At 44.6% G+C, this 26,543-nt stretch overlaps 1 protein-coding gene and 1 long non-coding RNA gene across 13 annotated transcripts in view; one reads left to right on the forward strand and one right to left on the reverse strand.

Moving 5' to 3' along the window:
• Positions 1-26,543, reverse strand: part of LOC132661449 (uncharacterized) — a 203,706-nt gene that overhangs the window by 72,746 nt on the left and 104,417 nt on the right. For both annotated transcript variants that reach the window (XR_009602223.3, XR_009602222.3), the window contains one exon: positions 21,202-21,347. This is a non-coding gene — a long non-coding RNA (uncharacterized LOC132661449). The remainder of the gene's footprint in view (positions 1-21,201; positions 21,348-26,543) is intronic.
• Positions 1-26,543, forward strand: part of IRAG1 (inositol 1,4,5-triphosphate receptor associated 1) — a 119,727-nt gene that overhangs the window by 36,416 nt on the left and 56,768 nt on the right. For all 11 annotated transcript variants that reach the window (XM_060605986.3, XM_060605993.3, XM_060605994.3 and 8 more), the window contains exons 2-4: positions 7,915-8,072; positions 25,227-25,327; positions 26,422-26,492. In XM_060605986.3, the coding sequence (XP_060461969.2) occupies positions 7,915-8,072; positions 25,227-25,327; positions 26,422-26,492 (330 nt within the window). The remainder of the gene's footprint in view (positions 1-7,914; positions 8,073-25,226; positions 25,328-26,421; positions 26,493-26,543) is intronic.

Below are 26,543 nucleotides of genomic sequence, written 5' to 3' on the forward strand. Positions count from 1 at the left end.
ACTATTTGTAGCTATCTTGTGTGTCCCCCCCACTGGAGCCCCTGGCTGAGCACAGTGAGTGCTGACTCTTGCTCTCTTCTTATTGGGACTGAGCCAGCCTCTTCTCCTAGATGTGGCCCCTGGCACTGGTCTGAGCAGAAGCTGGCTCATTCTCAGGGCTGGAATGGGGTCTGAATCAGGGGAAGAAGGCAGCCCCAGACAATAGAACCTGTAAGAGATCCTCAAGCCTGGAGAGCATGGCCAGAGAGTATAGATCCCAGGGGGTGTGGGAAGTGCTCAGGACCAGCCTCCCCAAAGCACCACCAGGCTACAGCCTCTGTGGTCCCAGCCTCTGGGCCAGAGGAATTGTGTTGGGGGCAAGAAGTCATTTGGAAGTCCCTTCCAGTCTCTCATCTTTCCCTCGCTGTTGCTTCTTCCTTCTGCCCTTCTATATTCCACCCTTGCTCCCCTGGGACTGACCACAACACCGATCTAGGGTTGACCACAGCACAGACATGGGATGGACACAGAACAGATTAGGTATGACCACAGCACAGATCAATGGATGACCATAATGTAGACCTGGGAATGACTATAGCATAGACCTGCAACTGACCACGGCACAGACCTGGGTGGCCACAGTACTGTACCCTCTCTCTCTAACCCTACTGTCTGCAGCCACTGGCTGCCCAACAGCAGAGTAAATGTCAGCAAGAGTAAATGTCAGAGTGCATAGCCCCTGATGGGTTTAATTCCAATTATGTCAGATGATCTTTTATCTACTTGTTTGTACAGAGAAACCCTGGCCAGGCCAGGCCAGGCCAAGAATATGTCTCCTTTACCCACAAGAGACAAAGCTGGAACTCAGATATCCAGGTTGAACAGCAGACTATCTGGGCCTGGTTGGATTTTGATGATGCCATGGCCAGAGAACTCAGCTGCCCTATTCAGGGAAAGGAACCTATGAGTACATACTATGTGCCTCATCTTGCTTGTATTTCCTAATTTAATCCTTACAAAACCCTAAAAGGGTCTCCATTTTACAGATGAAGAAACAGAGGTCAGAGGAGACTAATCCAGCAAGGAAGAGGCAGAAGGGAATTAGAACCCAATCTGCCAAGTTCCAAAGCCCTCTTGCAACATCCCAAGGTTGGGAAGCAGGATGGTGTTCTCCTGAAGTGAGCCTCACTCAGGCTTGCCTGTGGGATCCAGGACACAGCTCTGCAGTTGGCCAGGCCCAGGGACCCACAGAAGTGCCTCTCAGCAGTTTGAGCTGATCTCTGATGCCCCAGATTTCCCAAGTATGTCTAGGACTGCCCTGGGGTGAGAGCAGGGACCAGGGAACACCCTTTCTCTCCCATGAGAGTGACCACAACAAGGATACATTTTCTTATCATTTACCAAAAGCAAGCCCTTCAAAATTAGAGGCAGAAAGCTGATGTCTGTAGCAGAATCTGAGGAATAGGGGTTCTGGGACCTTCTCTGACTATCTCTCACCCATAAGTATGGCTTTGATTAAGTCCTTGCCCCTATCTGGGCCTGTAAGATGGGATCAGGAGACAGGACTGGCTGATCTCCAGTGGCCCTCCCTGTCATCCTCTGAATTTGCAGAGGGACTGAGAGACATGCATGTGCAGTCACCCCAAACAATTCCCTTCATCAAATTCTTCATCTAGAGATAGACCAGTGGTATTAATAGCAACCTAATCTCTTTCAAATTCTTTGTGTTGCTAAAATGAAAGCAAAAATTCAAAGCTGGAAGAACAAAAAACTCCCTTCTGAGAATTCTGAGTCACTCCAGAAAGGTCAGTGGAGTTTGGGTTAACCCGTTTTTTCCCAGAAGGGCCTCTGGCTCTTCCCTGGACACCCAAAGATTAACAGAGAAAATGTGAGAGCCGCTCAGCTTGTAGATTTGTGCTCCTGGGACACTGTGATTAAGAGAGAGGCTTGGTTTCTTCTGGGCTGGTCGCAAAGCTTTGGGAGAGGCATCCATGGAGCCATAGTAAGAGGCCACAGCTTGCCAAGACCACCACCCATGAGCCAGTGGGCTTGACAAGCTGGGGACTGGGGAGTCAGACAGACCAGTGGCTGGCTTCTGGCACTGCTGTTCATGGGTTTACTGACTTTGGGTAAGTCTTCAGGGCCCCGTTTTCCTCATTTGTAAAATGGGACTAATCATAATGTTAATAGTAATGGAACTTCTGTGGTTTCTGTAAAGGCTCTTGCTAAATCATGATTCCTGATGATGCTTGCAGGGACATGGGCAGCCCCTCCCACTGGCTGGGGGGTACAGGATGGAGGTATTCTGCCAGCTGTGGATGGGCATGCTATGTTTGTATGGCCACTCTGTCAGAGCAGTGCTCTCCTGCCATCTCCCCATAACCCATGGGGTCCTACAGTGGCTTTTCTAGGGGCAGAGGCTGTGCAGTTAATGTAACAAGGGTGAGACTTCCTGGGGTGAAAAGTTAAAAGGACAAACTAATGGACAGGTGTATGAATGGAAAAGTCAGAAGGAGTGTGGGTGAATGGATGGCCTGACAGACAGATGGATGGGGGGAATGGGTGGATTTGTCATCCTACAGTGGGGGTCTGCAACCTCTAACTGTGAGCCCACACTTTTGCCCTCATAAGACCTCTGGTCTGATGAGCAGCTGCTTGCCCTGCCCTGCCCCACCACTGGTGGCCCTGCTGGGAACGCACACTCCAATTCTCTGTAGGGCAGCTTCCTATGCTGGGTTCTGCTGCACTTCAGCAGAACTCCCAGCTAAGGAGGAGAGAGATGATGGGCTTTGGGGTCAGACTAGTTGCATTACAATCCTCGGCCTGACGCTTATTAGCTGTGGGATCTCGAACAAGTTACTGAACCCCTCTAATCCTTTGTTCCTTAATATGTAAAATGGAAATAATAAAACCCATCTCACAGGGTTTAGGCAAGATAGCACTTGAAATGCACCTAGCATGGTAATCAACACTCAGTAGGCAAACTAGAAATATCTAATGAATGAGAGAATGAAGGAAAGTATGCCAGTTTGCTTTCTTTCATGAGCATGGCCAGGGGCAGATAAAAATATTTAAATATGGATTAGACACTTCTGGCCTTTTCAATTCCACAAATGATTAGATAGTTATCCCAGCAGAGGCTTAGATAATTGGCACCAGGTACAAAGGTTACTGGACCCAATTAAGTTGTTTCCCTTCTTTGTACCTAAGTTTCCCTTCCTGTAAAATGGGCCAAGCTATATACTTAAGCACTGGCTGGGAACAGAATGAGTAGAATCCAAAGAATTGACTGGCTCTTGACAATGACCTACCTAACCCTTTACAGACTAGGCTAAAGAAGTAGTTAGAAGGGCCCTGAAAATGGGTTAAAGAAGGAGCAGCTCAGAGACTAAACATAACTAAATGTTTTTTCCTTTTATGGGTCGGTGCTCTAGATCACCATTTCCTGCAGATTATATCCTTAACTTTGCTGTGATGGATGTAAGGTCTGTGTGCCCACAAGCTCCAGCAGAACCCAGATGTCACCCTGGGGGAGGGACTCTGCTTTTACCTTGCTATTTTAAGCAGTAAGTTTATAATAATGGATGGGAGAGAAAGCGAACAGGGCAGGAGCAGCGTGGGAATGGCCTCAGCAGGCAGGGTTGCTGGGGCTCCCCCTGAGGACCTCGGGGTTCTGTCTTGTCAAGTGTGGGGCCACAGCCAGCCTCCACTCTGCTTTGTCCTGCTGCAGCTGACATCTCTTAGTGCTTGTCTGACTTAATTTGTTTTTGTTTTGCTTTGTTGTCTGATCCAGAGACTGACTTAAGGTCTTTCTTGAGGAGGAGAAGAGGGAGGAAAGAAAATGGAGGGTCAGAAAATGAGATATTTTTTTATGTGACTTTGGGATACCATGATCTCATAATCCTATGGGATGGGACTCCCAGGATTTCAGGGACTCCTAGAGTTGAAAATGGCCCCTGAAGTGGGAATCCTGTGACCATTGGCCCAGGCTTTGCTGGAACTCTCCCAGGAATGGGGAGTTCATTACCTTAAAGAGTAGCCTGTTTCATCTTAGGTGGTTCCAACCATTAGAAAGGTTTCCCTTGCCTTGATTTGACCTTTATTTCATTCACTGGCCATGCATTTATCCTATGGGGACAAAAGAACTACAGGAATGATTTTCAAAAATCTGAGAAGCAATTTTATTTTTCCCTGCATTGTCTCTTCTCCAGGCTAAAGGTCTTTAGTTCTTTAAAGACAAACTCTTGTTTCCTGCATACTGCTTCCTGTTTTCTGAACATGCCCCGATTTGTCTGAATCCTTCTTACTTACAGAGTGCAATACACTTTGTGTAGATTAAGGCAAAGAGGAAAGTAGAACTGTCACCTCACATGGTTTGGGAACTACATTACTATTAAGACAGGCTGGACTTACACATAAATAATACATCACTTAAGGGGGTTCTTGGGAAGTGCAGCCAACTTACTTGGTAGAATTGGGTTTGTGGATATCTTTTGCTACTGTCAACACCTGTTACCATATACTTTGCCCAGCACCACTGATGTCACTGCTGTTGAAGTCCAAGTAAAAGTGATAGAAATTAATCATGGAGCAGACCTTTGGGTAAATCTGATGCTCATTTGATCCATAAACTGACTATTTAGAATGGGAGACACAGCATGCTCTGGTCCTATAGCTCTCATTCTCAAGAGCCAGGTTTAGTATGTCTAGTAGGGTTTCTCCCTTCTTGTCTCACCTTTCCCTCTACCTATTCTGTTCAGAGAAATTCCCCTCACCATTTCAGTATTCATGACTCAGTTCAAATACCATTTCTAACATGGAATCTAGGTTAAAACTATATCTCACCTGTCCCAATTTCCATAGTTTAGGGATCCTTTCCTGGGATCCTAAACTTGTCATTTTCGAAGTCCTAACAGTTATACTGTTTTCCTACAGCCTCCCACTACTGTACTCCTTGAGGGCCAAGACCACATCTTTATTATCTTTAAGTCACCAGCACATAGTACAGGACCTGGCAGAGTCTGCATAAAGTCAGTGTGGTGAATGAATGAATAATTCAGTTCATGGATCCCCTACTTGAGATGAAACTGCTTGAGTTGACCAGCAGAAGTCACCCCAACTGTTTCAGAGCTGAATGGGATTACCTTTCCACCATACAGACTGACAAAAGTCAAGATGGTGGTCACATTGACCAACCCTGTGGCTAAAGTTCTCTAGTTCTTTAAATAAAAACCAATAAGCATTTTTTGATAAAAAAAAAATTCTAGTTAGCCGTGATGAGTCAGACTCCTTGCCTTCCTTGGGGAGCTCATTCAAAGGCATGTGTGTTGGGGTGGGGGGAATCTGTCAGAGTTGTGGCTGAGGTCAGATCTGACCCTGCCTGCAGCCCTCTGGCTTCAGGCCCTCAGGAGAGTCTTTCCTATGGGACCTGATGAATATCTAGTATCATGGGAGGTGGTGGGGCTTTCTGACTTCCTCCTGCAGCCTCCTTCAGTCAGCACCTTGGGCCCAGGACATAGTAGGTACTCAGTAAATGACAATATCCTTTGTTTCTCCTTTGTGTGTTCTAGTAACCTCTGAGCTGTGGCTGAGGGCAAGGTCTGCATCTGGTGGTTTTCATTTGTGCATCAGCAAAGCAGCAACTTCAGAGAAACTCTGAAGTTATTGAACCAGGCTGGTTTCTGGTTCTGAAGTTCCCTGAAGGCTTCTCCCACCCCATTAAGAGAAGGGGACCTGGAGGAGCTGAGGAAGAGGCCAGGTAGAGGCCTTTGGACTCTGGCTGAGCTTCCTGGACTTCAGACTTCTATGCAGATGGCTTCTGTGAGCACCTACTCTGTGCTGGGTGCTCTATCTCATTTCAGACTTAGAACATTCCTGCATGGGAGACATTCTTATCTCTGTTCCTCTGACAAGGAAAGTGAGGCTCAGAAGTGAAGCCAACATAGGGGCATCTGGATGGCTCAGTCATTTGAATATCCTACCCTTGATTTTGGCTCATGTCATGATCCCAGGGTTGTGGGATCGAGCCCTGTGTCTAGCTCCATGCTGAGTGTGGAGTCTGTTTAAGATTCTCTCTCTCTCTCTCTCTCTCTCTCTCTCTCTCTGTCTTTTTAAGATTCTCTCTCTCTCTCTCTCTCTCTCTCTCTCTGTCTTTCTTTCAGGGCATCTGGGTGGCTCAGTAGGTTAAGTGTCCAACTCATGGTTTCAGGTCATGATCTCACAGTTTCGTGAGTTTGAGCCCCACATCGGGCTCTGCACTGGCAGCATGGAGCCTGCTTGGGATTCTCTCTCTCCTCCTCTCTCCCTGCCCCTCTCCCCCCAAAGTAAATTTTGAAAAAAAAAAAAAAAGATTCTCTCTTTCTCTCTGCCTCTGCGCCTCTCCCGTTTGTGCTCTCTCTCTCTTTAAAAATTAAAAAAAAAAAAAAAAGTGAAGCCAACATTTAAGGCCACACAGCCAGTGAGTGGCAGAGTGGGGACTCAAATCCAGGTACCAGGTTCCAAGGCTTGTGTTCTTTCTACCTTACTATCCTGCCTCTCCATATTGAGACCTGACATTACTGACCTTTTCTAAGAGGAAGCAGAGGAGCCAGGCCCATTGGCTCCAGTCTATTGGAGAGATCATTCATGGTCCTAGGCCTCTTGAATGGTGAGAAACACAAAAGAATAATTAGTAGTTATAAGTACCAGTAGTTAGTAGTTATAAGTTAGTACAGTGATTACAAATTCATAGTTATAAGTAAACCCAAGTCAAACTGAGTAAAACACTAAGAAATTTAATTGTTTGTGCAGCTGGCTAGTCCAGAAAGAGTTCAGTTTTCAGGTGAATTTGATCAGGGATCCAGCTTCTTTTTTATGCAAGAGTCTTAGCTCTACCACCTCCTGAGTGTCTGTCAGTTTTATCCTCAGTCTGGACTTCCAAATAGAAACAAAATGGCATCAATAGCACCAGGTCTTACATCTGCACACTCTACCACCCAGAGCAAGTTCAAGCACCTGGATCCCAGAACACTGTAATGTGCTCATTGGCTTACACCAGATCTATTTTCTATCCCTAAGCCAATCACTGTGGTGGGATAAATAAGATTACGCTGACTGGGCCAATCCTAGCTGGGTCTCAAGGTTGCTAGACCATGAGATGGGATAAGTCTGGCTTGTGGCGAAACAATTAAAGGTTGCTCAGGATTGGCGCTGCACAAAGTACACAAGATGCACCCTGGCTGAGCCTCCAGAATTGCAGGCCTGGTGAGGGCTGTCCTCAAGTGAGACAGCCCCATACTGAGGATCAGAAAAGCTGTTGAAGGAAATGAAGTCAGCCATGGGGTAGAAAGTCAGGGAACATCATCTCCTCCTCTTCCTCAACCCAGACAAGGAAGGTTGTGTGGTATAGTAAAAAGAGTCCTGGCTTAAAATCAGGAAGATCTGGATTCAAATTGTTGGTTCTTTGTGTGATTCTGGCAAATGGCTGACATTCCATGATGCTGTTCTCTCTTCTATAAAATGTGAATATTAATGCCTGCATCAGAGGTCATCATGAGGATTAAATTAGGTGATGTTGTAAATGTTTCTAGGATAGTGCCTGGCACTTAGTAGGTGCTCAATAAATGGTACATAAGTACAGGTCTGGTCCCAGTGGAGCGTTCTCCATTAGCTATGGTTTTGAGGAGTTTGAAGCACTTTTTTCCCTTCTGGGATAGCTGTGTTTACTGTAAGGACCAAATTAGTTGCAAAATCTCTAAGGTCACCTCTAGCTTTGTAAACAGAGCAAATGAACAGGAGGAAATGCAATTCCAAATGCCCTCTCCTGGCCTAGTCCAACCTTTGCTGTTGATACAAACCCAACCAAGCCTTTTCTGCGGCTCATGGCTCCTAGAAATGGAACCCAACTTGGGTCAGGGATGGGAGTGGATTTGACTTGTCCTTTTGGCGTCTCCTCAGCCTGCGGAGCCCAGGCCTCTTGGAGCATCTTTGGGGCTGACGCCGCGGAGGTTCCGGGCACACGGGGCCACTCCTGCCAGGAGGCTGCCATGCCCCACATTCCCGAGGACGAGGAGCCCCCTGGAGAGCCACAGGCAGCCCAGAGCCCCGCCGGCCAAGTAAGTGCCCCCTCCTTGCCTGCAGCTAGCCTGGCCGGGGCCAAGTCAAGGGTCCTGAGCTGGGGCCACATTGCCTGGCCTGGCCTGGCCAGAGGGTCTGCTTACAGCCTGTGCAGGCTGCAGTGGGCACCTGGGGAAGGTGTGTGGCTGCAACACTGAGGAATAAATACCCAGAGTTCGTTTGAATTGGCTGAGGCCCCCATAGATGAACCTAGATGTTCATCTCCTAGATGAACCTCCTAGGCTGTGTCTGACTGAGGTTTCCTGGGAGGTCCAGCCACCCTAACTCTGCAGGCACCCTCCTAGAATGGAGAAAGACTTGGAGGAGAACCGTCAGCACAGGGGGCCTCATCATGTCACGGGTGTGATCACCAGAAAAAGACCACCTAAACTGAGTCCACTTAAAATGAAGACCAAAACTTCATAGTAAATAGTGAAAATGATTTTCAGTAAAATTGTATGGTAAGAAAGAGAAATGATGACAATAAATTAAAGGGTCTCATTGAGATTGTTTCGTACAAACAAAATTATGAAAATAAATTATTTTTAGTTATACATATAACAAAGTATAGATTATATGCTACTTTTTTAGAAGGAACAAAGAATTGGGGTGCCTGGGTAGCTCAGTCGGTTGAACCACTCTCGTGGTTTGTGAGTTCGAGCTCTACGTCAGGCTCTGTGCTGACAGCTCAGAGCTCAGAGCCTAAAGTCTGCTTTGGATTCTGTGTCTCCCTCTCTCTCTGCCCCTCCCCAACTCACGCTCTCCATCTTTCTCTCTGTCTCTCAAAAATGAATACACGTTAAAAAGAAGTATAAAACAGAAGGAATAAAGAATTAATTGTGTCGATTTTGGCATTGGTGTATTTATTCTTTATACCAACAGGATGAACCACATCCTTCACATTTTACTTTACAACACCTCTGTTAAGAGATTGTTTAAAATTTAAGGGCTTCATTCATTTTCCCAAGGACTTCTATCAATCCTTCAATATGCAAATCATTTTCTCATAAAGAACCTATCTTGCTTCATCATGATTTTTTCTTTGTTAACTGCTCTAGCTCCATCTGCTCTCTGCTGGTCCAAGACGTTGCATGTGAAGTGTTCCAACACTGTCTTCTTTGATTTCATGAACTTTGCACTTGGTTTGCCCTTGTACCACCCACATTATATCTGACGGTTGCCTGAACTGACCTCAGCCAGAAGGGACAGACATTTGTTAAGTGAGGGAAGAGAATGGATGAGTGAGCATTAATTTGGTAAGCGGGCAGACTCCGTGAACATTTTCATGTCAGGATGACATTTGTTTTTTTGCACATGATAACTGTGGGAACTCAGATAATAAATACTTAGAAAAGAATGGCTTCTTGTATCTCCCTATCCCAAACTCATGGGATTGAGATGTTGCAGAACTTGGCAGACTTGGGGAGCCCTTGAATTTCTAAATGGCAGTGAGCCAAGCCCCCATGCATTTGACCACAGGCAGCTGGCTCAGGGTTTTATTGAACCTCCCTCCCAGGAATGTCATGGGCTTGGTGAGTGCTGCTGGTCAGTTACTTTCCATGGCTCCAGATTGCTCCTCTGCTCCTTTATGGGTGATGTCTGGTCTTCCCCAAACTGAGTGCTCTGCTGCTGTACCTTTCCAACTGCTACTCCTAACCAAGTGTGGAAAATTCCCTTAAAACACTGGTAATAGTGGGCTATAAGGTTTAGCCACCAAAAAAATTTGTTAATCTCCTAAAGTCTGAAGATTAAAGAAGGGAATGACAGCATAAAGGAAAACATCTACAACTGGAATCAAATGTGACTATTCCCTTTTCTCAGTCATGACTTTCCCAAGTTCTGTCCCCTTAGCGTCCCTTCTTCCTAGTCCTGGGCTCCTTCTTGCCATGGCCATTCTTGACCCCTTCCACTATACTAACATTGATCATGTGTTTAAGCCAGATTCTGATGCAATCTGGCTCCCAGATCCCAGCCAGCTCCTCCAAACAGCTGTCATGCCATGCTCCCCAAGAATATCAGTGTTCCTTAAAAAATTAAAACATTGTCAGGGTGCCTGGATGGCTCAGTTGGTTAAGTGTCTGACTTTGGCTCAGGTCATGATCTCACCGTTCATGAGTTTGAGCCCCGAGTCAGGCTCTGTGCTGATGGCTCAGAGCCTGGAGCCTGCCTCGGATTCTGTGCCTCCCTCTCTCTCTGCTCCTCCCCTGCTCATGCTCCATCTCTCTGTGTCTCTCAAAAATAAATAAACACTGAAATTTTTTTTTTAAATTAAAAGATTGCCAAAGCTGCAACTCCACCATTAGTGAAGAGATTCTTTCACAGTGAATTTAGTTCATCTTTAGCTCATTGTCTCACCTCTCTAAATAAAAGAACCTTTAAGCCTTCTCCTCAGGAGATGTAAGACAAGACAGCACAAAAATCTGCTGGCCCTTCTGACCATCATGACTTCAAACCACACATAGGTGCAGCTCCATTGGGTTAGAGGTGAGTGTGAGTTTCTAGTCGCAGCCAAGCAGGGGGAGGGTTTCATGAACTAACCACACAGTTGAGGGGCAGAGAGGACTAGCTGAATAGCAGGAGCTCCAAATTCCAGGTCTCTACAAGTTCACTCTCCTTGTGACCTTGTACCAGAACCAGACTTCTGTAACATGAGGTGGTGGGCCCCCATGGTCTCTGAAGGTGTATCAAATGCTGTGTTTCTATCTCTGTACTTGTGGGAAGTCTGTTTGTGGTACCAATAGCCTCTGCATTGCTGGAGCCAGCAGGAGAAGGACCCATGAGGACTTCAGGTGAGCTGGACTCAGGATGCCCAGGTCCTATAATGGAGGATCATTAGCACATAGTTTAAGAACATGGACTCTGGTGTCAGACCAAGCTGGGCTCCTACACATCACAGTCAGAAGACCTTGTATGAATCTGTTAACTTTCCTGTGCCTCTGGTTCCTCATCTCTTCCCCAGGGCAAGTATCAGTGGCTGCCTCCTAGACTCTGGTCAGCCCAGTCCTTGAGTACCTTCTTTGGCCTGAGGGACCATGTGGCTGGGGCAGATTAGACCCCAGACTGAGGCTACATCAGATTTAGTATTCTTTTATTCTCTGCCCTTACTGAGAGGCACTAGGCCTCCCTGATTCTCCAGAGGCCCATGGGCATTGTCAGTGCAGAGCACCTCCCTCTTTGCACCCATCAGACAACCTACATTGGGCTTCTCAGGCAGCCACAGCCTCAAGGGAGGATCAGGCCTTGTGAGCAGGGCTAGAGCCTCCAGGGGCTAGAGCCCAAGTCTCTGGGAGCAGCGGAAGCCAGGCAGCCAGGAAAGCAGGGTTGGCCAGGAGTATTTGGCTGAAATTCCCAGTACCGTGTGAATTCCCACTCTGTGAAGCAGGCAAAGAATCAGAGCATCCTTCTGAGTTTACAGTTCCCCCGGGTCCAGCCCTACTTCTGGTTCCTCAAGCCCCAGCCCCCATTTCCCATCACTGACACGAGCACTAGCTGAGGCCTTCTCACACAAAAACACAAAAGCTGTAGGCCTAGATCCTGTTTTTCTTTCTGCGCGCGCGCGCGCACACACACACACACACACACACACACACACACACATTTTCTCTCTCTCTCTCTCTCTCTCTCTCTCTCACACACACACACACACACACACATGGACACACACACACACACACACACACACACACACACACACACATCTTTGATTACAGAAACTGTAATCAAAACCTGCAAAGAAATAAAGCTTCTGGACAATGCACTCTATGAGGTTGTGTCCTGAATGTGTTTTCTGGGTTAGCCCTTGAACAGGGAGGGGCTCAAAGGAATGAGCTTGTAGCCAAGAGGTTCTGGAGGGAATAAAAGCTGTCAGGACACAAGCCTGGAAACTTGAGGGACCACAGAATGACAGATCATCAGAGCTAAGAGCTAGACGTGACACTAGATCTTATCTAAGACCCTCCCAGGCAAGCAAAGTTCTGCATAGCGTGAACCCCCAGTTACCTGGAAGCTTGTTAAACCCGGATTCCTTTGCCAACCTAGGCCTGTTGAACCAGAGTCTTCTGGGGTGGGTCTGGGGAGTTTGCAGGAGTAGTTCCATAGTGGAGCTCCCCACCTCACAAGGAAGTCTGCTGTGGTTGGCCAGCTCTACTTGCTGGTCAAGCTGGAACTTGCCTCCCTGTGACTATACCTCAGTCCTGTCCTCCACACCTGCCTATAGTGGTGTGAAAACCTACAGATGCAGGAAGGCAGTTTCTGCATCTTCCCAGAGTTGCCTTTCCTCTATTTCTCCAGGCTTTGCTCTCAGAGCCTACCCAGACCCCTCCTCTGGGCACATACCAACCTGTCTCCCCCTAATCAGGGGCACCAGACCTGGCCCCAGGTCCCAGAGGCAGCAAGACCAGGACATTAATCATTTCCTGGCCTGTGACCAGCAGCCACATTAAAAACCTCACTCATTAGAACAGCATGGCTTCCTCAGAAGTGCCTTGCAAAGATGAGGGTGCAAAGAGGCTCATGTTAGCTCTAACAGCCCAATTTTCACTGGCTCTACTTTCCACCTGGACAACCCTTATCCTCTTCCAGGGGCTTCTGGAAGCCCCCAGGCATAGGCCAACGTGAGCTCATAAGCTCATAAGACCTCACATCTTTCACATCACTTGTTCCAGTATCCCCCTCCCACCACCCCCGATTCTCACCCCCATCTCCATTGTCCACAAAACCACTTAATAATAATACCAGGCACTATTTTACTGTATTAACTTATTTAACTTTCAGTCAACCTTATGAGGTAGATATTATCATCTCTATTTTACTGCTGAGGAAACTGAGGCACAGAGAAGTTAAGTATCTTCTTCCAAGATCATATAGCTCATAAGTAGCAGTCCCAAGATTTGAACCCAGGAAGCCTGGCCCCAGAGTGCATGCTCTTAGTCTTTCTCTTGCACTAAATACTAATGGCTTTGCCTCGGGGGCCCTCTGTGAGAACTCTTGGTGCCTGGTTAAAGGGAACATTGTCCTGCATTTCCAAAGCCCTTGTCTGGGACAACCAACCAGGGCCTCTGCAAATACGCTGCCATGCACACTCCAATGCACCACAGCTTGTGGTGCTTGGACTTAATTCTGCTTGCCATCTTCTCAGATGCCTGAGCCCGTGGGGCCAGGAAATACAGTTCCATGTCACACATCCTGCTGAGACACTATGCTGCCTATGCTTCTTCATTCTTTTTCAGCCATCAGACAATAAAACAACCCACCTTGATGCACACTGACTCCTAGAAACACAGACCACCATGCTATTCCTGGCTCATGCAACACATGGAGTCACTCTACACCTCCCAGTGTGCCTACTTTGTACTGCACTTTCTGATCCTCTAGACAAACTGATGCTTAACTCTGTTATATGGCAGCATCCTGTTGACTTAAGATCACCTCAGCACTCAAGTACCCAGTGGCATCCCTGCTCCCACTTCCAATTTTTTATGAACTGAAAATTAGGTTGGAATGTGCTCTGGCCCTCACAGCAAAGGATCTGCTTGTGGAGCTCCTAAAACCTCTGACCATGAAGCTGCTGGGCCTCCTCTTTTGGCTCACAATTGGAGATCATGGTGGCTGCTGCCATGACAAATCTGGACTTCCTGTTTGTGTCAGCATAGTGAGAGACCCATCCTGGCTTTTCAGTGGGCTGGCCCAGAGTGGAGCCTGTTCAGCTGCCCTTTCAGAAAAGTACCATGCAGGCTTTCCCAAGCAGCCAGGGAGTTCTGGAAGGCACAGGAAATGCTTCCATTTCATTGGGACACAACGTGTAAGTAGTGTGGCAATGTGGAAAGAGCTGGGCTGCACAACCCTGAGCGGGACCCTGGGTGAGTTACTCATTTTGCCTCAATTTCCTTATCTGTAAGCCAAGCCTTACAGTAATAGCTGCTAACAACAACAAACCTTTAAGGAACCTTTACTATGTTCCAGGTACTGTGCTAGGTTTGTTGTATACTTTATCTCATTTAATTTTCAAAATATCTCTGTGGGGTAGGTACTATTGTTATTCCCATTTAGAGATAAAGACTTCAAGCATAGAAAAGTAATGTGTTCTTGCTAATACAGTCATTGAGCCTAAGGTCAAACCCCAGGCAGCTTGACTTTAATTACCAGAATAATCTATATAAAGTGCCATGCAAGGTTCTCAGCTCATAACAGGTGCTCAGTCCCTAATGCAGCACAAAACAGTTTTTGAAAAGTTTTTACATATATTACTGCAATTGATGCTCTAACCTCACTGTGAGGACAGTGATCAACATCCCCAGGGAACTGAAAGTTCAGAGCAGTTAGGTATTATATCCAAATGCAGGAAAAGAAACTAAACATGGGGCTCAGTTCTAGGCTAAACTCTTTACATTCATTATCTCAAATAGCCTTCATAATGCTCTATAAGTTAGCAATGACTATACCTAGTTTATAGATTAGGAAACTAAGGCTTGGAAGGTTAAGTCATTTGTCCAAAGGACATAACAAGGAAGCAGCAAGACCTGGATTCCACTGCCTCATGGCTGTAAGCGGAGGAAATGGGGCTAGAATTATTTTTTTCTTCTTCCTAGTCCAGAAAACACCCCACTTTAACTGCAACAGAGTTTGAGCACACAGGAAAGGGTAACTCTTCTCTTACACATGATAGATACCCAATAAATATGGAATCATGTTGAATTTACTCAGTATAGTTGACCCTTGAACAGTGCAGGAGTTAGAGGCACCAACCCCATGCACAGCTGAAAATACATGTATAACTTTTGACTCTCCAAAAACTTAACTACTGATAGACTGCTGTGGACTGGAAGCCTTCCTGATAACATAATCAGTCATTAAGACATATTTTGTATGTTATATGTATTATATACTGTATTCTTACAATAAAGTTAGCTAGAAAAATGGAAGTGTTATTAAGAAAATCATAAGGAAGAGAGAATACTTTTACAGTACGATACTATTAAAAAAAATCCACCACTGCTGTTCTGACCCATGTTGTTCAAGAGTTAACTGTAAATGTTTATTGAATTCATTCAACAAATGTTTATTGAGCACCAAATAACCAAGACCCCACTCTCAGAGACTTCACCTCCTAGTGGAATTACAATTGAATGACAATTCCTTTCTGATCTGATTTGCTTTGTGTTCCCTTACAAGCTTCTCTGGTCAGGAATTGGGGGATCCTTGGTCTATGCTGTCCTTGGGAATATCTAGAGCTTAACAACATCCTTTACCATGTAAGGTAGATTGCCAGCTTTTCTCTTCATTTTACCCTCCCTTGGCTGTTCAGGACCTGTCTTCACTAGCCAGGAGACTGGGGTTCTCTCTACCTCCCTGGAGACCCTTCGGGAAATGTGTGCCTAAGAAAAAGCAGGCAGTGTTCTGGAAGTGTTGATTGTTATAGGAGGTCAGAAGTGTATATTAAAATTATTTTGCTTTAGTTCCTACAGTGAGCAAAGAAGTAGCCTATCATTTTTTGTTTCTCTAATTCCTGTCAGACTGCATATAAATTACTTAGGATAGGGGCTGTGTCTTTTGTATGTGTATCTCTAACTCTCAGCATAGGCTCTAATATGTGGTGGGAACTCAAGGTGGGATTGATGGATGGACAGATGAGCAGGTGAATGAGCAGGTGGATGGATGGATGGATGGATGTTTTTGTGAAAGGTTGGGTGGATAATTGGCTGGCTGAATGATTAAATGCCTGAATTGAAGGGAGGAAGAAATGAAGGGAGAAACAGGAGGAAAATGAGGGAGGAGGAAAGGATAGAAGATGATAATGAATGAATGCCTGGCTGGGTGATAGATACACTCTCCAGTGAGTATGACTAATAGACATTGCATGTACTTCCTTCCACACTCCTGATGTTTTTTGGCATGAGAGTGAAAACAGTGATGAAGAAGGTAGGATAATCTAGTGGTTGTTGATCCTTGGCTTCTAGGAATAGAGTGGACAATGGTAGGAAAGAGTATCCAGGGGCGCCTGGGTGGCTCAGTTGGTTAAGCGGCTGACTTCGGCTCAGGTCATGATTTCACAGTCCGTGAGTTCGAGCCCCGCCTCGGGCTCTGTGCTGACAGCTCAGAGCCTGGAGCCTGTTTCAGATTCTGTGTCTCCCTCTCTCTGACCCTCCCCCGTTCATGCTCTGTCTCTTTCTGTCTCAAAAATAAATAAACGTTAAAAAAAAACATTAAAAAAAAAAGAGTATCCACCAAAGGCAAGCAGGCCCTGGGCACACAGTGGGATCCACAGGGTGGGCACTGAGGAGCTTTAGGGGAGCCAGGATCTGGTACTCAGTTCTTGGCAGGGAGAGCCCAATATCCAGCAGACTTCAGCAGAGGCATTTCTGCTCTCTCCCATGCTCTTAGGACTTGCTGCTAGAATAATAATTTTCTCCCAAGTCCCCAGAGTCCTTTTATCCTATCACAAGAGCACCAATTCCTCTTTGTGGCCAGGGCCCCTCTCTACAGAGACAGTCCGTGTTTGCCCTCCATGTGATGAGAAAGGGACCTAAGGATACAGCCACCACAAGGCCCAACCTCTACTACCATTCTCACCAATATCATCACTATTAATATTGCTTTATCTTGTCTAATCCTTCAAACAAGGCTGGAAAATGGGGATTATTAGCCCACATAATGTTTGAGAATATGAAACTCAGAAAAGTTAAGTAAAGTGCCCAAGGTCATCCAGGTGGGATTTCCACTAGGGCTCCCCAACTGCATTACCCTACACTGGCTTCCAGTTGGGTCCTTCTCTCCCAGGCAATCTGCCCAGGGCCCAAGTGCAGGAGCTGAACTCCCCACTCCCACCAGGGCTGGGACTGGGGCTGTTTCTTAGAGCTTCCTACCCAGGCCTAGTCATGTGATGTTGGGGAAGGGAAGATAATATTCCCGTCTATGACACAGGCCTATATTTATCTCTGCATACAAGCAGTTAGGAAACTATTGCGCATTCCTGGGAATTTATGAGTGAAATAAACATTTAAATGTTTCTATAAGGTTTATTTAAGGAGAACAAAATGTGACCTGCTGGCTTATTATAGGGTGAGCTTGTGGGGAGACAGCCTGGGCCTCCATGCTTGGCTGATTTCAGGGAAGGGAAATGGACCCTTGGTGAGACTGGGCCTGTGGAAAGGTAAGGGGGTGCCCCTGCCATCTTTCCTCCAACTACGTGTTCAAATTTGTGCTGGCTGGAGGGCCTCCTGAAGGAAAGTGTTTGTGAAGGCGGGAGCAGCCTGGAAGAATAACAGGAATGTCAGAGTGTCATGCACACACCGGGAACCACGAGAGGTGAGACCAAAGACCAGGAGAAACAACTATAAGAGTAGCATGGTGAAGTGGGAAGGCCAACAGGCCTAATATTTAGTCCTTTCCACTATTTGCCAGCTGCACAGCCCTGGACAAGTCCTTTCTTTCACTGGTAAAGTGGGGGCTGATGGGGAAAAAGCAGGGAGAAAGGAAATGCATCCATTGTCTACTCCATGCTCAGGGCCTTCACTTTCCTCTTTATGATTCTATGGCATTAGGAGGCATTACCATCCGCAATTTGTAGATGGATATCCTGAGATTCAGTGGCAGAATTGCTGGGAGGATGAAGTGAGGAAACACACCAGAAGTGTCTGGGATCGGGCCTCGCACTTAGAAGTCCAAGAAAGTGTCACTCCCTTCTACCCACATTTGTTCCTTTGTTGTTCATGTCTGTAACCTTGCAAAGGACATCTCTACATGGTCTCAGAGGCAGATGTTAAGAGAGGGAGTGGAGCCAAGTGAAGGTGGTCTTGGAGGTGGGCTTCTCTGGGAGTCACTGATTACAAGACCACTTGGGCTTTTGTGGTCAGATAGATGCCCAGGGAAGATGCTCTATGGCTCCATGACCAGAAGAGTGAGGCCCTCCTAATTTAACTCCAAATGATTGATCAGACTCAAAACTAAGAACAACAATCTCTTCAAAACCAAACTCCAAAGTAATTGATTCAGCCCCAAAGTTAACAATAACAGAATATAACATCTGACACTTACTGAGCATTTGCTAAGTGCCAGGTGCTTTCCATCTGGAGCTGCAGATTTAGCAAATGAAAATACTGCTATATCCATACAATTTTGGAACACACTTATACTAAAAAATTATTTGTTGTTTATTCGAAGTTCAAATATAACTGGACATCCTGTATTTTAGCTGGCAATCTTATTTCCATATCAATCTGTTTAATTTTTGTAACTACCCTGTGGGATAGTTATTTGACAGATGAGGTAACCAAGGAACAGAGAGGCGAGGTAACTTGCTCAAGGTCACACAGCTAGTAAGTGAGAACCTGTACTATGGATGAATTACTGCGGTTCCCAAGCTCAAGGCCCTTGAAGTCCTGAAGCCAGTAACTTCACTGGCAAGCTCCATATTTGGACATGCTGCACCACAAGCTTTCTTGAGGGCCTGTCTTATGTTTAGCAGCTCAGGTTGGGAGCAGGGTTGAGTATTCACACTCATCACACACACTACAACCTGGCAGAATTCACTCCAGAGGGTCTCTGGAATCTTCCCACACTTTCCTGGATTCCTGTCTCTTCAGTGACTACTGAACTGAAACAGCCCACAGGAGACTGAATGTTCACCCACAAAAACAGTTTTTCACAGAGCTTGTTCATCCATTCTATGTACTGATTAGGGAAAGAACACTTTGATTTTATTATTGTATATTTTGCACGCACTGAAAAGAGAGAGTGAGGAGCATTCCAGGACATTCCATCAGGGGATTAGAGGATTTCTCCCTGATTGCTTTGTGCCTCTTGGTTTTTAAGCTGCTTTGAATTGCATGTGTTTGTGGTTACATGCTTGGCACTTGCCACCTATGGCTTGTTTCTGCCTTTCTATGAGCATGTCTGCCCCTATCCTCCTCTGACTGAGGGTGCATACAACCCCGTGCATGACAGCCACCTTAGGAGAGCTTTGCTGCAAGTTGTCTTCAGCCAGGAGGCAGAGAAAACTTCCACCAAAAGGCAGCTCCTTAGTGCGTTGCAGACATTTACCTCGCAGGTCAACAGTAAGGGCACCAGGCCCTGGGCACTACCTGGGGTGGGGGTGAGGGGTGCTTTCACCCACTCCTCATCCCATTGTGCTGAGAAGCACTTCAGAGGTCTGCCTATTTCAATTTTCTCTTCCTGTGCTCTAGCATAGACTGTAGCACATGATAGGCATTCGGTAAGTTTGCTGGAGAGAATAAAGCATAACAATGTGTGGATGTTTATACACTGACTTCTTAGACTAGAAGGCTTTTGAAAACTTCAGCGAGCCAACCATAAAAAGAAAGGCTAGACAATCTGTACAGTAAGTAATTGGATGAAGCTGGAGGAGTAAGTTGAGGAGGGAGGGAAAGGAAGAGAGGCTTTTCATGCGGAGTGAAAAGTCAAAGGGCAGAGGAGAGGTGAGGATGGTTAAGCATTATCTCCTTCCATGTCCTTTGAGAGCTGAGAGTGAAGAATGAGGCTCTTTTTGTATTATTTTTGTCTGCTGAATAATTCTTTAAAGCAATCTTTCTCAGAGCCTGGGCCAAATGGATCACAGATTCATTTGGTTTCAGGTCAAATAGTTTAACTTCAGAGTCAAACCATGGATGGTTAGGAGAAGCATGCATTTCTCCTTATCTGCTAGGGATGTTTGTATTTATCAAATTGTCTCCCCATTTTTATAGCCTCATGTTTTTATATCTTAGATTTTATTGCTGGTTATTTCAAATTGCTTTGGGAAATAGGTAGTGTGTCAATAAAATAAAATAAATAAATGAATTGTATTCTACTTACTTAGCAGAGTGAAGGTATTAGACTCTTGGAAATGGGTATATATTATAATCCCCGCAGCACTACACAAGGTTTTTTTCAGGATGTAACATGAAGAAAGTAATGTTTGGCTCTCCCACCCCTTTTATGTAGACTTACCTCATCCTCATTAATGTCTGCTGGGAATTCATAAAAGCCCATCCCAAGAGATGGCAGAAACCATATGATATAATGAGCATGAAAATAATATTTTAGCCAAAGTGCATTTCTTCCTGTTCACCAGAGGATTCTTACAAGAAAGAAATTCTCTATATATGAAAATCATGAAAAAGGTAATTTTTAGAGCACAAACTGTTGCAGTTGAAATAAACTCCACCCAGGGAAAGAATTTCAAACATACCATAAGAAAAATCAGCGTTTCAATTGGAATTCCCATGGTAGCAGTCACCCATTGGACTGTATGGAAAGAAATCCCACCAAGACGATGTGGGAGTTACACAAAATGAAATATATTATACAGCTTAGTGCTTAGACTTAACCATATTGTGTTGTATACCTAAAAGTTTTCTAACGGGGTAGATCTTATAAGCATTCTTATCACAACAGCAACAACAATAACAATAATAAATAAATAAGAAGGCAAAAGGAAGAAATGTTGAGAAGTGATAGATAGACTTATGGCATAAATTGTGATAAGAGTTTCATAAGTGTATACTTATCTCTAAACTCATCAAGGTATATACATAAAATATGGATAGATTTTCATATGTCAATCATACCTTAATAAAGTGGTTTAAAAAAAAAGGTGTCATGAGTCAAGGAGGCTTTAAGCACAAACCTCCTGTGTTTCAGAAAACACAGGTTTTCAGGTTAAGAATCATGTGCCACAGGGGCAGTAACTCGGATGCTTTCAGGGCCAGTCAGGGAGTACAAATGATTGAAGCAAGCTACAGAAGCAGACCAACAGTTACTCTGCAGAAATGCAGACCCAAGATGGCTTGGTCTCTTGGTTTTTCAGGAAAAGCAGGAAATCCAGACCTTTATGGGAATTCTTCCAATTATAAATGTTGACAACTAATATAAAAATTTATAAACATTATTTAGCAAATGGCCCTCCAGGTCTCTAATTTGTACCTCAGAGAATAGCTAATTCTTTCATTGAGATCCAAGAAACCACAACAAGAAACCCTGGTAATGACATGAAGAAAAGCCTCTGGAAAAACTTCAGCCCTTCTTTCTGCTCACTGGAGGATCCATCCCCTTTCCGCCCTTTTTACTGGCTCTCCCATTTAGCTTGGCAACTGCCCCTGGTCCTGTCTGCTCCAGTTTCAGCCCATGACCTACCATTTTGATTCCCCTTTTTGACCTCAGCAGCTCTTCTGGATGCTGTTCCACTGTGTGTCATCAGGTCCCACATCATGACCCAAGATCCTCCTGCTTCCTTTCTGGCCCCTTGGAAGGCCCCAGCTTCTCTGCCTCTTGCTGGCCTCCTACCAGGGGACAAAAGGTGGGGAGAACTGAATACAGCCATTGTTCATTTTATGATAATCATGATCAATAGATATTTGTAGACCATATGACACTTATCAAAGTGCATACACATTCATCATTTCATTTTATTCACATAAACTTCTGAGACAGAGCAGGCCTTTAACCATTTTATAGTTATGGGAATTGACAGGGTAACAAGAGGACAAAGCAAGTAACCAGCTCATCACTAGCCCATCAAGCTTATACTATCTATAGAAGGAGCTATTGCTTTTTTTGGGAAACTTCTTGAGCATGTCTTACAAGAGTCTTTGACAGAATTATGGATACCTGTGTTCTCGGAGGGACTGGAGTTCTGGAGTTGTGAGGATAGGTTGGCCAGTCTTGGTTCCAGTAACAAGCATCATACTAACTCCCTGTCACTGTACATTGGCCAAATGGAGAGTAACACGGCTCCAATTTACTGGAAGCTTCTCAAAATTCCTAAGCGGTAGATGGATACTATAATAACAGGGCTTCTTCCATCATCTCAACCAATGTGCATCATGATGATCCATTCATGGATCTGCTGTCAACATTTCTATGTTTTCTCTTTGGGTGGTCAAGTGATTCCCAAACCTGACCTTCAGTGTTCTCCATGTGTGAAACCACAAAAATCAAACTCACTGGAATAACACCCAATGTCCTTCAGAAGCTGGCTCATCCTTTTATTCTATTTCCATTATTTGCCTCTAAATTAGGTTCCTGCATCCAAGTCCAGTGTGTGTGTTTGTGTTGTAGTCTTCCCCCTACAAATAAGCAATTATTTGACACCAGCAGGGTGTCAAGGAATTCAACTAAATTCTGACACTACCTACCTGGAGACAGAATCAGAACCACAGGTAAAGAACTCAGTCCTACAAGACTACCCTCACTTCAGACACCAATCACAAGTTCAGGTTGTCACCTGTGCTTCTGATAGACTGGTTAGAAATCAGAGGTTCCCATGATCCTCTCCTCAGGTTTGATAATTTGCTAGAGTGACTCACAGAACTCAGGAAAACCCATTTACTCACTAGATTAATGATTTATTACAAAGTATATTAAAGGATACAAATCAACAGTCAGATGAAGAGATACACAAGGTGAGATTCTGAATAAAGGAGCTTCTGTCCTCATGGAGCTTGGGATGTAGCATAGTGGCATGTGGAAATGTTCTGGTTTCCCAACATGGAAACTGTCTGAACCTCCTCCTTTTAGAGGCTTCATTATGTAGGCATGATTGATTAACTCATTGGCCATCAGGGATTGATTCAACCTCTAGCCCCTCTCCCATCCCCAGAAATCAGGGGGCGGGACTGAAAGTTCCCACCCTCTATTCATAGTTGTTTCCCTGGCAACCAACTTCCATGCATAGATGTCTTGCAAAAGTCACCTTCATTAACATAAACTCAGCTGTGGTGAAAAGGGCTTGTTATAAATAAAAGACACCCATTTCACCTTTAAGGCTCTGAAGGGAGTTCAGAACTGAGGACAAATATTATAAGATACCAAATATTATAAGAAGAGATTTTTCCATTGCTCTTATTGCTCAGGAAATTCCAAGGGTCTTGGGAGCCGTGAGCTAGAAACTGTGGATGAAGACCAAATATATATGAGAAATATACTTTGGTCATCTGAATGACTATATATATATATTTTTTTCTTATAAACCACAATATTGCAGTTCCATTCTTGACTTTTCTATCTTACATACCCCATAATCCACGCTCCAGTTACACTGATAAATCCCTAATGCCCAGTTATGTCTTTTACTAATGCTGTTCCCTTTGCCCAAAACCTCTTCCCTACTATCTTTGTCTTACAAGCTCCCATCCATCCCTCAAAACCTAGCTCAAATGTCCTCTCTTCTGGAGAGTCTTCAACTCCCCTGATGAGTTTTCCTTCTTTTCCTTTGAACTTTCACAGAATGTGGTCCATTTTTTTTCAGCTTAAATTTATTATGAGTATTCATTACTTCTCTGTATCCCTTGCTTGTGAGGTCTTGAGGGTCTTTGTTTTTCAAGCTGTTCCTGGCACATGATGGATAACTAAAGTGTCTTTGTTGAAGGAGAGAGAAAAGTTATATGACAGTAATACAACTATTTATTGAAAACGCCAGTCATGTGCTAGGTGCTTTTTCAGCATTATTTTTAAAACTTACATCAACCTTGTGAGTTAGATTTTATGATCATGGGGTATAGAGAGGTTAAATAACTTGCTCAAGGACACACAGCTAGTGGATGGTGAGCATAAATTTGAGCACAGGTCTGTATGATTCTTCCAATAGGCAATACTGTTTTCTACTCCTCCTATCTAGCCAAAGTCCCTGCCCAAACTTTCCTTCCATGTGCTCAGAGATTCTGAGTGCTTCCACCTCCTCCAATCCCTGCACCTCTCTCCAGCTGAAGAGGTCTTGGAACACAGGGATCTGGCATTCCCTGGCCTGACTCTGAGACAACTCTCTATCTCGTCCAGTCTTTGTTTGAAGCCAAGGGAGGGGAGGAGATACAAATGAAAATGGGAAGTGCTGGTTTCACTAAAAATTGTGGGATTTAAGAAGTACAGATAGCACCATATGGAACCCACTTAACAACAAGTAATAATGAGAAAAGGAGAGAAGGCCTCCCCACCAACCTTGCAAAGAGTCAATACGTATACACTAAGGGCTCAAGAACACAGCTCAGCCCTGGGTCTGTGAGGGCAGCCCCCAGGCAATGGATTCAGGAGGGCCATTAGCTCCAGAAGGACACAGTCCTCAAAGTGGCAATGGCGACCCACTGCTCTGAAGCTCCAGGAAGCCACACCAACAGTGGGAGGTGGTGTAATGTGACATGCTTAAGAGTGTTGGGAGACAGGTCTTGGCAGGGACTGTGTGGTGTTCACAGAGAGCCCTGGCAGCACACATCAGTAAGGGGGTTGGGGATCAGGGAAGAAGAGAAGGAAAACGATAAGGGTACATATGAGAGGACCCCTAGAGAGATGCCCAGACATAACTGGGAATGATTCTGAGATGGAAATACAGCAACAGTAGGTGGCAAAAGAACCAGAGAGACACTGTGTGTTACTGTTATCTAGTCCTATTTTTATCCCCAGTACACTTAGGTGTGGGAAAGTGCAAGTTGACATGCATCTTTATGGACCTTATTGTATACCCTATAGTGCTTTATTCGATTCACTTATTCACTCACTCAACCAATATTTATTATAGTCCAGATATGGTATTACCATTCACACAACCATCACAGTGTAACCGTATACTGATTTCACTACAGCCTCACCAACCCAGAATGGAATAACTCTCATGTTTACTGTTAGTAGTTTTATTTAATGGTTTTGAAATACCTAAAAAATCTAAGTACTGGCTAATAACTTTTGTCCTAATTTCAGAAATGTGTAATTAGATAAACATTTTTCAAGGTTATACAAATTAAATGTCACAAATTAAATTATCAAAATGTCACAACTATCCCAATATGGGCTCTCAGTGAATATCGGGAATGTGTGGATGCATCCTTCCCCAGTCTGGCTGGCTGCAGCCTAAGGCCTCTGCACCATTCTTTTTCTAGATTCTTAGTGAGGACTAACCAGGGGTGGCTTAGAGGTTCCCAAAACTTGGTGCATGAAAAGTAGAACATGTTAAAGCTCAGTGAATTCTTGCTGGGGAATGAAGGAGAAATGGCGTTTTTACTTTCTTGCTTTCCTTTTTTTCCCCCCTTGAATAATCCAAATAAACTGCATTCAACCTTTATCAAGATGGTTCTGAGTGTCATAATACTGGAATAAATGCTCTAGCTCCACCTCCTGGGAGCTTCCATCATCCTAAGTCTAACTCCATCTGTGTTTTTGTTCTGAACCACCAGGGCCCTCACACTGCAGAAATATCCTGCAGTCCACCTACCATCATCCTGACTGGGGAGGCCAGTTCACCAGAAGGAGAAACTGATAAAAACCTAGTCAACAGGTACATTCCATGTGCCTAATCTTTGTGCTGTATAGAACAATATTCCCTACAATATGAGGATTAAACAGATAAATAGATAGATAGATAGATAGATAGATCTTCTTCATTGATCATTTTATTGATGAAATACAATCAAGCACTTTTTCCAAATGTGAGAAAGAGCTTGGGATTTTTTCCATTATCTCCCCCACCCCCAAATTATTTTTCTTCTCCTGGATCTGGCTCTTTGCACTTTAAGAAAAGCACAAATCATGCAGGCAGTTTTGTATAATAACTGCCCAGATATTTACAAACAGACCTGAGAAATATGAGTCTTTGACTGGAGAATGCTGCCCCTGGCCAAAGTGTGTCCTGTGTGGAAGATGAGCCAAGGACATTGGCTCATATGCACAGGGATGTCACTGCCTCAGTTTGGCACAGCACTAGTACATGCATTGGTTTAACTGGAATAAGATTGTGTAAGTATAGTTTCCAAAAAGCTACAAGGATCATTCTCATACAGATATATAATGAGCATGTGTCAAAGATTTCTTGAACTCATTGACAAGGGAACCATGAGGATAACAAAGCCAGTTCAAAAGAGGATATAAGAGATGGAAATATGTATATAATCAGTGAGGAGGAAAAGAATGCTGGAATAAGATCGCTAAGTTAGACATAAAATAGGTTAATATTCCACAAGACAATGAAACCTTGTTTTTTATCTTTCTTCTCCAGAAATCATCTACATCTCTTCCAGACAATTATTCACATTTTATGAGTTTTCTACAGTTAGATGTTCACTCAGTCTGGGCCCTAATGAACAGTAAATAGTCAAAGTTACATTTCCTTAGGGAAGTGTTTCAAAAACCTTAGCAAGCATCAGAATCACCTAGGGGGCATGTTCAATCAAGATGTCTGGGTCCCACCCCCAGAATTTCTGATCCATTTGGTCTGGGGTGGAACCTGAGAATTTGCATTTCTAACAAGTTCTCAAGCTTAGACAAGCTTGAAGGATGATGCTCTAGGACGACTTTGAAAGAATATACAGGTATCTGTGTGTTTACCAGTTGTGGACAAATTGCTTAACAAGATGACTCTGTTCTGTCTTTCAGAGCTCACAGTCCCCATAGGAGGCTTTCTCACCGAAACTTGAAGGTTTCCACTGTTTCACTGACTTCTGTGGGTAAGGGCTAGTCCAATTTATCTTATTTCTGTAGAGACAAGGGTCCGGCTG

The sequence above is a fragment of the Panthera onca genome, chromosome D1 (assembly GCF_046562875.1).
Source record: "Panthera onca isolate mPanOnc1 chromosome D1, mPanOnc1 haplotype 2, whole genome shotgun sequence".
NCBI lineage: Eukaryota > Metazoa > Chordata > Mammalia > Carnivora > Felidae > Panthera > Panthera onca.